Raw genomic sequence first — 17,810 nt, 5'->3', positions numbered from 1 at the left:
CATGATGCAGTGATTTTTTTTTTTTTTTTAAGTCATCAATAGGAAAACTGACTGACTTCCTCACTGTGAGAAGGTACCAGATCATTCTGCATCTCTATGGAGTCTCCTTTCTAAGGGTGGCAGGTGCCCAGAGGGGTGTTTGTTCTCTTCCACACACTAGACAGGGCTCCTGCCTACAATTACTATGATGACCATTGTGTTTAATTGTTTCCTGGGAGGCTCCTTGCTCCACCTCCTACTTATCCACCTCCTTCTAGGGAGAAAGTTTTTCTGAAGCCAACCTAAGTTTCAGTCTGCTCCTTAGTCTAGATTCTGGCTGCTGAGACTCAGGTAATATCCCAAGTCTAAAGCAGCTGCTGAGCCCAGGGCCCAGGCAACTGTCACCCATGAAAGGATTCCTGTGAAATGTGGGGCCCAGCGCAGACCAGAGGTCACTGCGGGATTCTCCTCGCTTATCTTTTTAAAGGTTGGAGCATACACTCAAAGTCATCTCTTACTATATTTCCATATAATTCTGTCACCATTCTAAGGATTTTCAGAAACAATAAATCTTTGATGGAGTGAAACTTCAAGGAATAAGGAGACAATAGCATTAAGGACAGCAAACTAACAGGACTGTGAAGTTCAGTTTACCAAAGTTGTAGGTCTTGGGCTGGGCACTGGGCAGTGGTGGTGGTGGTGGTGGTGGTGGAGATGGTGGTAGACATCTGAAGGCAAGGGTGGGAAATGACAACAATGTCATCAAGAGCAGCAACAGGCACTGAGAGTTGATTATGAGCTAGGCATCGAGCTGGTTTCTTCACTTAATACAACAAACAGCAGAGGCTCTGCAAACAAGTGTCGAATGGATTACTCACTCTCCCCAGCTACACTGGCCTCTTTTCTGGTCTTCAGGTGCACCTCAGCGCCTTTGCATTTGCTCTGGTCTCTACCTGGAAGGTTCTTCTTCCAGTTCAGCATGGCTTGTTCTCTCACTCTCTTTAGTTGTTTACTCCTGTGCCATTTTTCTCAGTGAGGTCAGCCTGGCCGCACAATCTAAAATCGCACTCTTCCAACTCCACAGCTTTCCATTTTTCTTCCCCTATTTTACCTTTTTCTCTAAGTGCTTAGAACTTTCCAGCATACTGTAATGTGCTGTTGCCTGCTCTTGCTTGCTGGGCTGAGAGCTCCATGAAGCAGAGACCCTGCATTGCTCTAAAGTTGCCATGCCTGAGTGCTAAGCTCTCGCTTGTTCCATGAACAAATCAAATGACATACTTTGAGTGTCAATTATCCATTCAACTATAAGCACTGAAGATGGCACAAGGAAGAAGGCAAGCAAAGACTTGGCCTTCTGGAGGTTCAAGGCCTTCCAGGATTAGCATTCAGCCTGCTTTTCCACAGCACCCCCAATCTCATTGGCATTGGCAGCATCGTCGTCATCGTCATCGTCATCGTCATCATCATCACCATCATTCCATGACCACAAAAATTTAAAGTTCTTAGAGGTCATTCCTCACTGACTTACTTTCTTCCACTGTCTTTCCTGGGGGTTGCTCATCTCATGAGACGGGGAGGCCTTCTTAAGAAAGGGTTTTTTGATAGTGTGGAAGTCGTTACAACCAAGCTTCTCCTACCATCCAGTCATCATTCCAGGCACTGAAGATAAATAAGTGAGCTGAATAAAGTTCCCATGTATGGAGACAGGCAAGAATAAGCAAGTGGGGCCAGGTTGAGTGCACATGCTATAGTGCACAAGCACTCAGGGTCAAGCATCTGGCTCCCACCTCCAAAGGAGAAAGTTTCACAAGTGGTGAAGCAGGGCTGCAAGTACCTTTCTTCCTTTTTACCTCGCCCTCCCCTTCCAGCTTCTGTCAGTATCCAAAGTAAGTATATAAATACATATTGAAGATAGAATAAGCAAGCAAAATATGTAGTATGTCAGAAAAAAATAACTAAAGAAATGAAGAACAGAAAGGAGGAAAGGGCCTCAGGACAGGAACTTGTTTCATGTAAAATGGCTGAGGAAGAGCCCTCCTAGAGGTGACAATCCTAGAGAAAGTGAGGGATACTGCCCTGTGCATTCAGGCCATCACCATCACCAGCCCCCAAAGTAGCCACTGATCATGGTGTATGAAGATGCAGGAAAGAAGGCCCTGGAGCTAGAAGGTAGCAAGCAAGGGGGTGAAGTCAGAGAGGCAGCAAAGAACTTGGAGCACTGTGGATGTCAAGCTATGACTGAGAGCAAATGAATGAATGAATGAATCAATCAATGCTGTGCCCACTCAGAAACAATGGAAATCTCCAAGCGCCACTGGTACCTTCCTGCCATAGAAGAGGCACCTCCTTACCGGTCTCCTCCTCTGGTTGTGGCCAAGTTCCAGAGCAGAGTCATGCCAGAGAGAAAACACTGCCTCTGGGGCTGGGTGGTGGCACACCTGGTTTAGCGCACATGTTACAGTGCTCAGGGACCCAGGTTTGAGCCCCCAGTTCCCACCTGCAGGGGGAAAGCTTTACAAGTGGTGAAGCAGTGCTACATGTGTCTCTCTCTGTCTTTCTCCCTATCACTCCTTTCCCTCTCGATTTCTGGCTGTCTCTATCCAATAAATAAATAAAGATGATGCAAAAAAAATGTAAAGAAAAAGAAAACACTACCTGCTTTTTCAAGTTAAGCTCATCGGAGTCTATGGTCCACATGCCACATATAATGCTGGGATGCCAAGAAGCAGGGATGAAAGAAAATCACTGAAATCTAGTTCTTTGCTGCTGGGCTGTGCGCTCAGCGACTCTGCAAATCCTATGAGCTTTCCTTTATTCATTGCTCCCCTGTCACAGGCACACTATCAGATGCTGTCCCTAAATTCTCACACTCACCGTGGAGTAATTCTCATTTCTTCTATTTCACAGATAAAAACACAGAGATCCAGAGGGGTCACACACTCCAGTCATGGGCAGAATCTGAACCCAAGACAGTCTATTCCAGAGCCCATGCTTTTTTTTTTAATATTTATTTATTTATTCCCTTTTGTTGCCCTTGTTGTTTTATTGTTGCAGTTATTATTATTGTCATCATTGTTGGATAGGACAGAGAGAAATGGAGAGAGGAGGGGAAGACAGAGAGGGGGGGAGAAAGACAGACACCTGCAGACCTGCTTCACCACCTGTGAAGCGACTCCCCTGCAGGGGGGAGCTGGAGCTGGAACTGGGATTCTTGCGCTGGTCCTTGCGCTTTGTGCCACCTGCGCTTAACCTGCTGCGCTACTGCCCAACTCCCTAGAGCCCATGTCTTAACCACTATATTTTACTCCCTTCTTCTACCCTTCCAAGTGCTCAGCTGAGGCAGAAAGTTGAAAAATCTATTATTATCTGGTCTATAGTCTGAATCAACTATATATATATATATATATATATATATATATATATATATATATATATACCGCGGCCTGGGAGGTGATATAATGGATAAGGCACTGGACTCTCAAGCATGATGGCCCGAGTTTGATCCTGGGTACTGTATGTGCCAAAGATGCACTGGTTTCATCTTCTTCCTTCTCTCCCTCTCTGTCATTAATAAAAATGTAAATATTTACTTCTGATAGCAATCAGATGGCTATTTTCTTCTAAAAATATGTTAAGACTATAATAAGGGCTTTTAAAAATATTTATTTGTTACTGATAGGAGAGAGGATGAAAGAGAACCAGAGCATCACTCTGGCATATGAGAGGCTGGGGATAGAACTCAAGACCTCATGTTTGGAATACAATGCTTTATCCTGGTGCTATAACCAGATCTTTAGCAGCACAGAACAGGTGCCCTTGAAATCCAGACAGGAGCTTAAGTATATCTCTCGGGATAAGTTTGTTGGTAGAACTAAGGATAATTCAAGAGCAGGGCTTCTGCCTCTCAGGTCCCTCAAACTGGTAAGTTATCACTGCCTCTCAAAAATATGGGCCACTGCTTGACGGAGGATACCTTTTTTTTTTTTTTATGTGCTAGAGATTTTAATCACAATGTGAATTTAGTTGAACAGATTTTTTTTTAAATAGAAACAGAGACAGAGAACTGGGAAGATAGCATAATGATTATACAAAAAGATTTTCATACCAGGCTCAATACCCAGCATCACCATAAGCCAGAGCTGACTCGTACTCTGGTCTCTAGTTCTCTCTCTCTCTTTTTTTTCTTTCTTTCCTATTTATTTATTTATTTACTTATTTATTTATTTAAAATTTTGCCTCCAGGGTTCTTGCTGGGGCTCGGTGCCTACACTACAAATCCACTGCTCCTGGAGGCTGTTTTTTTTTTGTTGTTGTTGTTTGTTTGTTTTATTTTTTCCCCCATTTTGTTGCCCTTGTTGTTTTTTTACTGTTGCTGTTGTTGTTGTCATTGTTGGCTAGTACAGACAGAAATCACGAGAGGAGGGAAGACAGAGAGAGGGAGAGAAAGACACTTGCAGACCTGCTTCACTGCCTGTGAAGCGACTCCCCTGCAGGTGGGGAGCCCTGGACTCGAACCTGGACCTTTCCCAGGTCCTTGTGCTTCATGCCACATGCGCTTAACCCACTGTGTGACCCCACCCCACTGCCCCGCCTCCCTTTTTTTCTTATCCAGGGCACTGCTCAGCTCTGGCAGTGGTGCAGGGGACTGAACCTGGGACTTTGGAGCCTCAGGCATGAGAGCCTGTTTGCATAACCATTATGCTATCTACCCCTGTCCTCTAGTTCTTTCTTTATTAAAATAAATGAACTATTAAAAAGAAAAGCGTGGTCCAGGAGGTGGTGCAGTGGATAAAGCACTGGACTCTCAACCATGAGGTTCTGAGTTCAATCCCTGGCAGCACATGTACCAGAGTGATGTCTGGTTCTTTCTCTCTCTGCCTTGCTTTCTCATGAATAAATAAATTCTTAGAAAGAAAGAAAGAAAGAAAGGGATGAAGGAAGGAAGGAAGGAAGGAAGGAAGGAAGGAAGAAAGAAAGAAAGAAAGAAAGAAAGAAAGAAAGAAAGAAAGAAAACAGAGAGAGAAAGAAAGAGCACTGAGATTTCTTTCAATGTAGCAGGGGCCAGGCTTGAGTTCATGGCAAAGCAGTGCACTATCCAAGTGAGCTATTTCACCCATCCAGCCAAACAGTTTTTACATAAGGACTTTGAGCACCATCATCTGCTTTCCCTGTCCATCTTCTTTCTCTCCTCCAGAGACAGAGTTGTATGCCCTATGGAAACAGGGGATTCCTACTACATACAGCTTCTCATATTTAGCTGGAGTCAGCATGCTCCTCTTTATGTGGGCCAGACAATTAAGCTTCTAGTCCAGAACTTGCTATAATTACCTCTGGTCTCCTACACAAATGGTGACTCTTCTTGACTTGCTGGCTTCTGCTGAAGTCTGTAATCTGGAGCCAGTCCACCGAGCTCCTGTCTTTCCCCTATACAAGAGCACACACCCTTCACATCAGGCAGGTGGCCTGGGTTCACCCCATCTCCACCATAAAAATACCCTTCCTGCTCTCATATGCAAATCCTTTCTTCAAGAACTTGCTGAAGGGCTTTCTGGTGCAGACTCCCCAGAAATCTTTGCTCCAGACAATGTGGAAAGCAAGGGTTTGCCTCCTAATTTACCTTTACATTTATATCCTCAACCACAGCATTTAGCCCTCAGTGTTTCTGCACATTTCCCCACTGGTAATGCTGGCTTCTTGAGGGCAGGCACACATGTTCGTTTATTCACATTTTTTTTAAAGCACCTCACAAAGTCAGATACAAAAATAACTAAAGTTGCTTCCTGTCCTCAAGGAGGGGAGACTAGTAGTTTGTAGACATCTCTCTGATATTTGTGGGCCCTCAAAAAATATTTACTAGGTTGAAACACACATGCAATACCTCTCTTTACAATTCTCTGTCTCTTAGTCCCATTAGAGATTTCAAGGAGGTGTTACAGGGAACATCATGAAAGAGGTGGCATTTAAACTGGGCCTTAAGGGCAGGTGATTAAAAAGATAAGGGCAGAGGGTAGGTAGCATAATGGTTATGCAAAGAGACTAGACTCTCATGGCTGAGGCTCCCAGGTTCAAGCCCCCGCACCACCATAAGCCAGAGCAGAGCAGTGCTCTGGTAATAATAATAATAATAAAATAATAAAAAGAATTGGGAGAAGTTTGAGAGAAGCAAGTGTTTCCACCACACGTTGTGAGGTACATGCAGGACAGCAGGCTCAGGGAGTGAGTGAGTATGGTTGTTAATTCCGACCTGACCTAGGTTCTCAAGCAGATGGAAATCTTTGTGTGATCTTGAGTTTACAGTAGGGGCTCAGCCTGTTTTTTTTTTTTTTTTTTTTCTAAAATCTGGTATACTAATTCCTACCTAGCAAGGTTTTTGTGAGGTATTAAGAAACTGTACACAGTTGCTAAGTACAGTGCCTCACAGAAACTTTGCTGCTATGGCCTCTTTCACTTTCTCTCTGCCTGTTTCTAGCTAAAAAAAAAAAAAAAAAAAAAGTTCAGGGGTGGAGTGCTCCTAGCTACACAGAGCAATACCTGTCCCAAGCTGGGGGCAGGCTGTGCCTCCCCCCCCCCCCCCCCCAAGAAGTGGAGTTGTTTTTACTAGAGCAGTGTTCAGGTCTGGCTTATGGTGGTGCTGGAGACTAGACCTGGAGCCTAGAAGGCTCAGACATTAATATGCATAATAGTTTCGCATAACTATTATGGTATGCTATTTCCCCAACCCAAGAAGAGAGGGCCTTAAAAGGGGGGAAAAATAATGGTGATGACAAGTGAAGTGACTAGGCTAAGTGGGGACACTTTAATAAAGTGTTGCACTGAACATACCTCATGCAATGAACCTGGCCTGCTCTTTCCCCCAAACACACCTCTGGAACCTGCTGGTTTAGACAGACAGCCTTTTTCTGTCTGCCTTCAAAACTCAATGGAAAATGCAAGGCCCTGGTCTGGGGAGTAGATTAGGAGGTCAGGAAATCCCCCCCCCCCCAAACCTAAGCAGAACCGGAGAGTGTGGGGGGGGGGAGGGAGGCGGGGCGGAGGGGAGAGGGGGACTGTGCCTGGCCCTGGTTCTCACTCCCAGGGTGCTGGAGTCCCAGGGTACTAGGGCTCCAGGGTGCAGGGGCCCTGGGGTGCAGGGGTCCCATGGTGGACCTGCCGGTCCCTCCCTCGGTGCAGAGAGAGAAAGGAGGATGAGCTCGCACCCTGGTCACTGCCAGGTCCTCCCAATTCGGGGCCGCCCTGCCACCCCTGCTTTGGCCGCGGAGTCGCCGAGAGGCAGCCCATCGCCCCTCTGGAATGAGTCTGACCGCCTTCCCCAACCGGTTACTGCAGCGGCCAGGCGCAGTTCCCGTAGACCCCATGCCCCTCTCCCCGCCACCCTTTTCTGGGAGCCCGGCCCCGCCGGTCGCCCCCTCCGCGGCCGGCGCCGCCCCCTCCCCGCTCAGCCCGCCCCCTTTGGGGTCGTGGCGCCGGGAGGGGCCCAGCTGCCCCGAGTGCGTGGCAGCCTCTCCCGGGAGGCGGGGTCGGCGCCGTGGCGGCGGAGGCTGGGCCCCCGCTCCCTCCTCTCTCGCCGGCCGCCCGCCCGCCTGCGCTCTCTCCCTCTCGCTCTATCTCTCTCCCTCTCTTTCGGCCGCTCAGACGCAGGCAGCGCCCGCGCGTCGCTCGCCAGCCCCCCCGGGGACCCGCGCAAGTTTCCCGGGCCGCCCCCCGCCATGCCCTCGGCCAAACAAAGGGGCTCCAAGGGCGGCCACGGCGCCGGCCCCGCCGACAAGGGCGCCCACCCGCCGGGCGGCGACGACGCGGCCAAGAAGCCGCCGCCCGCGCAGCCGCAGCCCTCGCCGCAGCCGCAGCCCCCGCAGCCCCCGCAGGGCCCCGCGCACGGCCGGGGCGGCCACCGCGCCGCCAAGTCCTCGGGCCCTGCCGCCGCCGCCGCGTCCTCGGCGTCCTGCTCGCGCAGGCTCGGCCGGGCGCTCGGCTCGCTCTTCTACCTCGCCCTGGTGGCGGCCGCCGCCGTGTCGGGCTGGTGCGTCCACCACGTCCTGCAGGAGGTGCAGCAGGTCCGGCGCGGCCACCAGGACCTGTCCCGCCACCGGGAGGAGCTCGGCCAGGGCTTGCAGGGCGTCGAGCAGAAGGTGGGTACCCCGTCCCGAACCCCAACCCCCCACCCCAACTCTCCAGGCCGATCCTCCATCTCCCGGGCTTGGACCCCAGACCCTCTTCGTTAACGGCCCCGACGGATGGACAGACTGCCGCCCTGGGCACGAGCCCGGCTGGAGAGGACGGTGGGCCAGGCGCCTGACACTGGGCATTAGCGGTGAGCTATAAGGAAGCCCGTTCTGTTCGCATTCGGAGCTGCTGGATGGGCAGAGTCGGGTCTGGAAAGGAGGCTGCCCGGCGCATCTCGGAGGCCAGCACCCCACCTGGGGTGGGGGTGGGGGACCTCTGAGCCAGTTTCTTCTGCTGCCTGGGTAGACACCGGGCGGGCGCAGAAAGCTCGGAGCGAATTCATTGGCAAAGTTCAAATGAAAAACTCCCACATTCTCAGACCATAGTGTCTTTTATTAGACCAGTGTCCCCATGTGGGCCTTTGGAGTAGCACATTTCGGCCTCAGAGGCAAGGAGGTCCCCCATCCCATCCCCCCAAAACCAGATGGTGCTGGGAGGCAAGTTTATATCGTGTCTGAAGGGCTCCCTCACTTTCTGTCGAATTCCCACAGTAACACTGGGGAGGAGATGCCACTAGCAGTTATGACTCCCTGCCTCAGACTAGAAAATTGAGGCTGAAGGAGAAAGAGAGAGGGAGAGAGAGAGAGAGAGAGAGCGCCAGTGAGCTGATGACAACATTGTACGTGGCAGGAAGGCATTAGAATGTCTAGGCCTCCTGTAATTCAGGGCCCACTGGGGCCTATATCCTGTATGGATGGGTCCAACTTCCTGCCCAAAGCCAGTGATTCCACCCTTGTGTGGTTTAACCCAAGTGCAGTTCCCCTCCCCTCTCCGTCCCCTTCCTCTGTCTTCAACTAAAGTCATTGCTCAATGAAAGTTGGTGGCCTGATGAAAAATCCCACCACCACTTCTGAGCCGGGAACTGCTGCCTGCTTTTCTCAGCCCCGCTGTCCAGCCTGCCAAGTTTCTCTCCACTTCTGTGGAGTGTGGAGGACCAGGAATTTCCTCTCAAGACTGGCAGAGCAACTGGGCTGAGTCAGCTCCCTGCTGCAGGCCAGGGAGGTGATTTTTTAAGGGAATGAGGTAGCCAGTGCTGCTTTGCCTATCCAGAATGTCAGATCAGCCTTGGGAAATAGGCAGGCTGGTGTGTGTGTGTGTGTGTGTGTGTGTGTGTGTGTGTGTGTGTAATACTAGCCTCTTAGTTTGCTCTCTTTCATCCACCTACCTACCTACCGATCAATCATAATATTTATTGAAGTCTAATAGTCATGTGGGTTCTGTGTGGGCTTTCTGGAGGTTACAGAGGAGCAGAAGACTCATTGTGTTTGTGAAGTAGCATGTAAGTCAATTTCAGCCCAGGCTAACTTCCCTGTGAGTTCAGAAGAGAATTTCTGAGTCTGCTAAGCCTACATCTGGTGGCTGGGGTTGTGCCAGATGGAGTTGTGGTCATCAAGAATATGAAGACTGGGGCCAGACAGTGGCAAACTTGGAAGAACACATACATTGCCATTTGTGAGAGGGTCCAGATTCAGGGGGGAAACTTTATGAGCAGTGGAGCAGTGTTACAGATATCTTTCTCTCCCTCTCTATATATCTCATATGCCTGTCAAAAAGAAGGGGGTGAAGGGAGACTGCTGGGAGTGCTGGAGTTGTGTGCAGGCACCAAGTTCCAGTGGGATTCCTAGTGGCACATTAAAAAAAAAGAAGTGCACAGGCCTATTCAGGACTGTAGTGGCTGTTCTATGTGTTGGAGGCTTGAAGAGAGGGTGAAGAAATGAACTTTATTCTCTCAGTATCCCAGTCCCTCTCTCATCCTTTTGTCCTTTTTTTTTTTTAATTGGTTTTGTTTTTACTGGGTTATCACTGGGGCTTTAATGCTCCAGGCCAACCCTTCCAAATAGACAAAAATAGGTAAGAGAGAGAGGCACTGTCTGTCGCACTGAAACTTCCCTCAGTGTGTCAGAGGCTGGACAAAGGAAGCTCACTCTCCAAGTGAGCTGTCTCGGTGGCCCTCTCTCCTTTTGGGTTTATTCCACTTCCATCACTGTTCTGTACAGATAATGTTCTTTTGGGGTGGGGGAGGCTCAGTTGTCTGATCTGTGCAATGAGAGGAAGTTTATCTAGATTTTTTTTTTGGTCTAAATTTTCATTCTATTTTAATTTTTTTCTTGTTATTTTTTTAGCTAGAGGCAGAGACAATAAAAGACTGCACAGCACCAAAGTTTCCTGCATATGGCAAAACAGCACACTATCCAAAGTAAACTAGCAACTCTGGTCTAGATTTTTTTTTTTAAATTTTACCATTCATTTATTATTTCTTTATTTTTTATTGCTACCAGGTTTGTCACTGGGGCTTGGTGCCAACATTACTAACCCACTGCTCCTGGTGGTCATTTTACTTACTTCCTTTCCATTTTATTGAGTAGGACAGAGAGAAATTGAGAGGGGAGGAGGAGAGGAGAGAGGGAGAGAGAAAGAGAGATACTTGCAGATCTTCTGCTTCTGAAGCAGGTGAGGAGTGTAGCCTCAAACCTGGGTTCTTGCACATGGCAGTGTGGCATTGTGTGAGGCACTGTGTGCGTGTAACCTGGAGCTCCACTTCCTGGTCACCTGGTCTAGATTAAAAGAGTCCTCCTGGCTGTAAACTACCGATACAGCCATCTTTCTTTTATTTTAGCTCTGATTTAATTAATGTCTCCTAATTATTGGTGACTCATCTCTTTTGGTTCTCAGTTATCCTGAAAGTAAGCACTTGCAGAGAGGCTGAGTAACTTTGCCAGGCTGGGTGGAATCAAACCCTAGTAGACCCGTAGAGCACTCTTGCTCTATATTTTTTAAAAATTTTTATTTATTTATCACTGGATAGAGACAGAAATTGAGAAAGGAGGGGGAGATAGAGAAGGAAAGAGACAGACACCTGCAGCCCTGCTTCACCACTTGTGAAGCTTACCCCTGCAGGTGAGGACCAGGGGCTTGAACCTGGGTCCTTCTGCATTGCAATGTGTGACCCTAACAGGTGCGCCACTGTCTGGTCCCTCCCTTGCTGTATTCCTATCGCCTTGCCTATATCATAAACAGGTGCTCAAAGCCTATTTTGTTGTTTCATTAAGTTGGACACAGAACATGTCTGGCACAGGATTAGGATTTGCCACAGTATGTGTTGCACAGCCTCTTTGCTTCCCTAGGGGTGGCCAGGAAGTCAATAATCTTGCACCAGGGAATGGTGGGTCTCCTGACAGCTCAGGGTTGGAGCTCTTTACAAGTTCCTGTGAGGGCTGGGGTTTGTTCTTAGCAGGGACATATACTTACAGTATTGTCATCCATTTCTAGTGCCTACCCTGGGACAGGCCTTTTCCTGGAGTGATTCCTAACCACCTGGGGCTGGTGTCATTTCTCAGCACCACTTCACAGAGGGGTCTAAGCCCAGAGTGGTTGTGTCATCAGAACTCCTAGGTAGCTGAAGGGATTTAGGTAGGCCTGGTCCATCAGTGGACAGCGATCTATTTTTTTAATTTTTTTATTTTTACTATTTTACTATTTTAAATGAGAGAGAGAGAGAGAAAGATACACAGAGAACGACTAGAGCACTACTCATCTCTGGCTTTTGGTGGTGCTGGGGATTGAACCTGGGACCTCAAAGCCTTAGGCATGAGAGTCTTTTATGACACTTAGGCTGTCTCCCCAACCTGGAACTGACCTTAACATCATTCTCTGATTGACACATTCGTTCACCCAATGTATCTTAGGATTTCTTCCTAACCAATGAGAGTCCCATCTATACAGAGCTGGCCAACCTCAGGGTGGAGTACAGTCAGCAATGAGAGGGGAAATGGACCAGCCTGGCACTTTCAGACTTGCCTTTGTCATTCCATTCATTCTTTGGTTCATTTAGAAAACACCAAATGTCTGCCATGTTACAGGTATTGTGCTTGCCTGCCCAGGTCTCTGCTCTGAGCACTTTGTTCAGCCAGACAGGTACTATGATTGAATATCTTGGCCTCTTCTTTCTAGTACCTTCTTAGAGTTGTCTTTTATTACTTAGGCTATGTTTAGTTGGGCAGGGAAATTGTCTAGTTTTCTGAAGCCCCTGATAGATTATTCTAATCTATCTTCAGATTATAGACTAGGGGCTGGAGAGCTAAACTCAGCCTTAGAGCTCTGGGCTTCTCTATTTCTAAGACCCCAGGTCCCAAATTCAATCCCCAGCACTGCCATGTACTAGAGTTGAGTGGTGTGCTGGTGTGTGTCAGAAATATAATGCCCATAGGGAAAAATGGTTGGTGGAAGCCAGAAGAGACTTTAGGAATTTGCGATGTGGAAATCAATTGTCACATCTATAGAGCTAGTCATTGGTGGGACTGGGATAAGGACCCAGATGTCCTGGGAAACATTTCTGTTGTGTTTTCCTGTCATGTCAGGTTGGAGAATAAGGGTCAGAGAATCATTGTCTTCTACGCTACTCAGAAGAAAGACCAGAGAAGCTGATAGCTGCTGTCAAGCACTCATGTGTGAGGTTCTGCACTTGACATATTTCAAGTCAGTTTTCAACTTCTAAGTTTCTTCAGTTTGTTTTAATTTGCAGTAGCTTCCAGTCTCTCCCCTTTTAAGATGGTCACTCAAGGCTGGTGAGATAGCATAATGGTCATGCAAAAAGACTTTCATACCCAAGGCAACAAAGGTTCCGGGTTCAATCCCTAGTCGCCATAAACCAGAGATTAGCAGTGCTATGATAAAAATAAGTAAGTAAGTAAGTAAATAAATAAATAAATAAATAAGTGAAATTTAAAATGGTCATTTAGTGGTTGAAGACCTTGGTGGTTTGTCCCATAGAATTTTCCACATTGTGGATTTGATCAGCCACATGCAGCCTTACAGCAAGTGTCTCTTGCCTGTTTTCTGTGAATTGGTGATTAGAGTTAGGGGGGTCCAGGTTCCTTTTTATCATTTTCCTGCAAGGAAACAATAATCATAGTATGTCATCAGCCTCTGTACATTAGACCTGCTCCCTGGGGGTAGCTTACAGACCAGACCTTGCTTAGGATAGAGTTTAAAGGCATTGTCGTCACTTGTTCACACAGCCAGAGTGTGCTCAGGGATCCTCTGGGCCACCACCCACATTCTCCCAGCCCAGTGCCACCCTGTGTCTCTGAGTGCCTCAGTTTTTCTCCTGTGAAAACATGGGAGACTGCCGTGAGGGCTAGTGACTTAAACTGGCTCAAAGAGAGATGAAGGGGGAACCATGGACACTACAAAAGCTCAAGAGGCAATTCCTTCATTGACAGCTGCACCCAGGGTTTCAGATTAAGTCTTCAGGATGTGATCTTGTCATCCCTCAGTTCTCATTAGCTTGCTTCTTAGACTGACTCTTTCATGTGCTACTTTGAAGAGCTCCAGACTTCTTTCAGTTGATAGCTGGCAAACTCAGTAGGACAAAACAAAACAAAATAACTCAACTGCCCTACCCCATCTCAAACTTGGAATTAACTTGGTCTGCCAGTAGACCACCTCTGGGTTACTGAGGGGGCTCCATGTGATGGGACATGCTGGCTGATGGATAGAAAAGCATGAGTCAATCATCCCTGGAGCACCTGGAGGGGGTTCCCCGCCTGGGTCCCCTAAACCACCTGGAGTGTGTGTGGAAGGATGGGACAGGTCTCCAGAGAAAAGCCGCAGTTCCATTCTGGACTAGGAGCTGCCTGGACAGGCAGAAGGAATTAGAGGTGTTATTGCCTAGTACACACCCCCCAGCTCTTGCTTTCCGCTAACATCTGGATTTGGGTTACAGGTACAGTCCCTGCAGGCCACCCTTGGGGCTTTCGAGTCTGTCCTGAGGAGCTCACAACACAAGCAAGACGCCACGGACAAAGCTGTGAAGCGAGGCGAGGGCGAGATTGGCCGTATCAGCGAGGTCCTGCAGAGACTGCAGAACGAGATCCTTAAAGATCTCTCAGACGGGATCCACGTGGTGAAGGACGCCCGAGACCGTGACTTCACATCCCTGGAGAACACGGTGGAGGAGCGGTTGACGGAGCTCACCAAGTCCATCAACGACAACATCGCCCTCTTCACCGAGGTCCAGAAGAGGAGCCAGAAGGAGATCGACGACGTCAAGGCCAAGCTGGCCTCACTGGAGGACACTGAGGGTCATCAGAAGGAGCTGAAGGCCTTGCGGGAGGCCGTGAGGGAGGTCCAGAGCTCTGTCAAGTCCCGGGAGAAGGACCTGGAGGCCTTGAGAAGCAGCCTGCAGACCATGGAGTCTGATGTCTACACTGAGGTCAAAGAGCTGGTGAGTCTAAAGCAGGAGCAGCAGAAGTTCAGGGAGGCGGCTGACGAGGAGCGTCTCAGCCTGCAGGCCCTCAGGGAGACTGTGCTGCGGGCTGAGGAGGCCACAGCTGGCCTCCCCGAGGAGCTCAGGCGGCTGGAGGAAGACCTGGCCCAGCTGCGGGCCCAGTCCCTTAGGCTGGAGGGAGATGGTGAGGGCGTCATGGTGCAGGACTCCCAGGCCCTCGAGGCACTGGAGAGGAAGAGTCAGGGGCTGGACGCCAGGCTCCAGCATGTGGAAGACGGAGTCCACACCGTGCGGGCGGCCTCCGCACAGCAGACCGAGAGCCTGGAGATCCTCCTGTCCAGGAGCGAGGAGCAGGAGAGGCGCCTGGCAGCCCTGCAGGAGCGCCTACAAGGCCTGGGCTCCCCGGACGCCAGCCAGGCCGACCTGGCCAGCACAGTGAGGAGCTTGGGGGAGGCCCAGCTCTCGCTCTACGGCGATGTGGAGGAGCTGAAGAGGAGTGTGGGCGAGCTCCCCAGCACCGTGGATGCACTTCAGAAGGTCCAGGAGCAGGTCCACACACTGCTGAGGGGTCAAGACCAGGTCCCCCTGGTGCCCCCGGACCTCCTGGACAGACTTTCTTCCCTAGACAACCTCAAAGCCTCATTCAGCCAGATGGAATCGGACTTGAAAATGTTCAGGAGCGCCGTGGACAATTTGGTGGCCTACTCAGTGAGAATTGAGATGAACAAGGACAACCTGGAATCAGTCAGGAGCTCGCTGGACAAGCTGCAGAAAGAACTGGAGTGGTTGGCTGTGAAAGTTGAGAAGATTTATGAGAAAGTCTAAGTGGGCAGCCTGGATACAGGCAGGGCTCTCAAGTTCAGTTTCTCATGACCAAAAAAATATTTTCCCCCCTTCTTTCATGTCCTCTCCTCCTCCCCTTCCTTCTCGGCCACTCGAAAAGAGTGGTGGATGCCACCTTTCGTGCCAAGGCAGCTTTCATATCCTGTGCCCGGTTTATCTAACTACTAGTCTTACCACACACTATTGGTTTCTCAAGTTTTCTGCTATTCCTTTTGGTCATTTTCCTGAAGGGTCCAGCCCTGATGAATCAGATGGAGATGCACCTCAGAGGGATAGCACTGGTGCCTGATAAAATAACAACAGCAGCTTCCACTGAGGATTAGGAGCAGATTAACCTAAAAAACAAACAAACAAAAAAACCTGCTGCCTTCCAGGCTGGCAGATTTCAAGTTAAAAAACAAAATAGTAGGGGTAGGGGAGAGGAGGCACTTTTCTTTCAAATTATCTTTAAGGAAATTTACTTTTTTTTTTTTTTTTTTAAATATGTATGCTTCCAGCCAAAAGTTTTCACAAGTTGTCACTCCCTGTCTTCCACTGGAAACCAGTTAAAGCTCACACAGGACAGTGTGTGGGTAGGGGAACAAACTCCTCGGGTATTTTGTTTTGTTTGTTTTTTACATCAGCTGCTCCACAGCTTCCTCCTGGGTGCAGATGTCTTTGTTCATTCCTGAGTCAGTCATCTCATGACCATGTGACCATGCAGAGACTCCTGAGGGTTCTGAATGTGAAGACATGACACCCCCCCCTCAACACACACAAGAACCCCCCTTCCTATTTTACCTGGAAGGGTCCTCAAATAATGCACAAATGTGACTCCCAAAAAGGAAAGGCCCTGTGAATTCTTTCAGGAAGTGGAATGTGAAAACTGCCCACAGAGGCATGGTACACTCCACCCCAAACCCCCTTCCCAGGGAATGGAGGTCAGATCTTTTCTGTATTATCACAGTGTCCTTGAAGAGCAAATCCAACCTGTCAGAATCCCTCTGCCTTTCCCTGTTTCTATCTATCTCTCTCTCTCTCTCTCTCCCATCTTTGAGCTGGACTGTTCTTGAATGGCTATCTTGCCCTGCCAAAAAAAAAAAAAAAAAAAAAAGGAAAAGGAAAGAAGTTTGTTTAGTTTACTGTGAAATGAACTGTATGGCTTATTTACAGTATTTTTAATTCTTAATAAACACTTGAGCTTTGTTAACACTTTGCCAGAGCTTTCTGTCTCCTGAGAACAGAGTAATGGTGGTGTGTTTTATTGGCATGCAATATTCAAGAGAAGGCCAGGGCCTCAATGCTGGGGACACTTGGATTGACCATTAACAGATCTTTTTTTTTCTGCAAGTCTTTTTGTTACCACCAGGGTTATCTCTGGCGCTCAGTGCCTACATGGTAAATCCACCATTCCTGGTGTGTATTCCCTCCCAACCCCTTTTTTGATAATGAGAGAGAAAGAGGAGACAGACACTAGCAGACTTGCTTTACTGCTTGTGAAGCTTCCTCTCAGCAGGTGGGACCGAGAACTTGAACCTAGGTCCTTGTGCAGGTCCTAATGTGTGAACCACCACTCAGCCTACACACCAGGTCTTAACACAGCAGAGATCAGGGCCATCATAACTTTCTGAGCTTAAAAAATGCCTGTCCTGCCTCCACAGATTCAGGTTCAGTGAATATAAAGAGAGCTGGCACTAGTGGTTTTTGGTTTTTGTTTTCAGTTTTACATATATATATATATATATATATATATATATTTACTTTCCCTTTTGTTGCCCTTGTTTTTTATTGTTGTAGTTATTATTGTTGTTATTGATGTCATTGTTGTTAGGTAGGACAGAAAGAAATGGAGAGAGGAAGGGAAGATGGGGAGAGAAAGATAGACACCTGCAGATCTGCTTCAGTGCCTGTGAAGCGACTCCCCTGCAGGTGGGGAGTCAGGCTTGAACCAGGATCCTTGCGCGCCGCGCCACGTGTGCTTAACCCACTGCGCTACCACCCGACTCTCTGTTTTTTTAATGAGATAACATTGGTTTCCATCAGGAATGCTTGCTTTTTCATACTTTTTAAAAAGTTAGGGACTGGGCAATGACACCTGGTTGAGTGCACATGCTACAATGTGCAAGAATATTATCCTAGCTGTGATGAATAATAAGAAAGCCTTAAAGGAGGGGGGGGGTGGGTGGAGAGGGACAGGCAGTGGTACATTTGGCTGAATGCACACATCTCAGTGTGCAAAGACCCAGGTTCGAGTCCTCAGTGCCCCCCCCTTCATAGAGAAGCTTCAGGAATGGTGAAACAGTGCTGCAGGCATCTGTCTCCCCTTTCTCTCCCAATTTCTGTCTACCCAAAACAAAGATCTTAAAAATTTGCGATAAAAGATCACACATCATAATTTATAGGGCCTGCAAAATAGCTGCTGCTTTGCCATGTGCACAACCCAGGTTTGAGCCCAGCCCATGTTGCATTGAAGGAAGCTTTGGTGCTGTGGTCTCTTACTCGCTGCCTATCTATCTTCCTCCATTAAAAAAAAAAAAAAGTAAGTTGGGTGGGGGTAGGC

At 48.4% G+C, this 17,810-nt stretch overlaps 1 protein-coding gene across 1 annotated transcript; it reads left to right on the top strand.

Moving 5' to 3' along the window:
* The first annotated feature begins 7,428 nt into the window (after positions 1 to 7,428).
* Positions 7,429 to 16,460, top strand: CKAP4 (cytoskeleton associated protein 4). Its single transcript, XM_060194340.1, has 2 exons — positions 7,429 to 8,105; positions 13,925 to 16,460. Exons 1-2 carry the CDS (start codon positions 7,686 to 7,688, stop codon positions 15,251 to 15,253), a joined length of 1,749 nt encoding a protein of 582 aa, XP_060050323.1. The 5' UTR covers positions 7,429 to 7,685; the 3' UTR covers positions 15,254 to 16,460.
* Positions 16,461 to 17,810: the final 1,350 nt, after the last annotated feature.

Source organism: Erinaceus europaeus, chromosome 7 (assembly GCF_950295315.1).
Source record: "Erinaceus europaeus chromosome 7, mEriEur2.1, whole genome shotgun sequence".
Taxonomy (NCBI): domain Eukaryota; kingdom Metazoa; phylum Chordata; class Mammalia; order Eulipotyphla; family Erinaceidae; genus Erinaceus; species Erinaceus europaeus.
The sequence above is the reverse complement of the archived record's forward strand: the minus strand, read 5'-3'. Positions and strand labels throughout refer to the sequence as shown.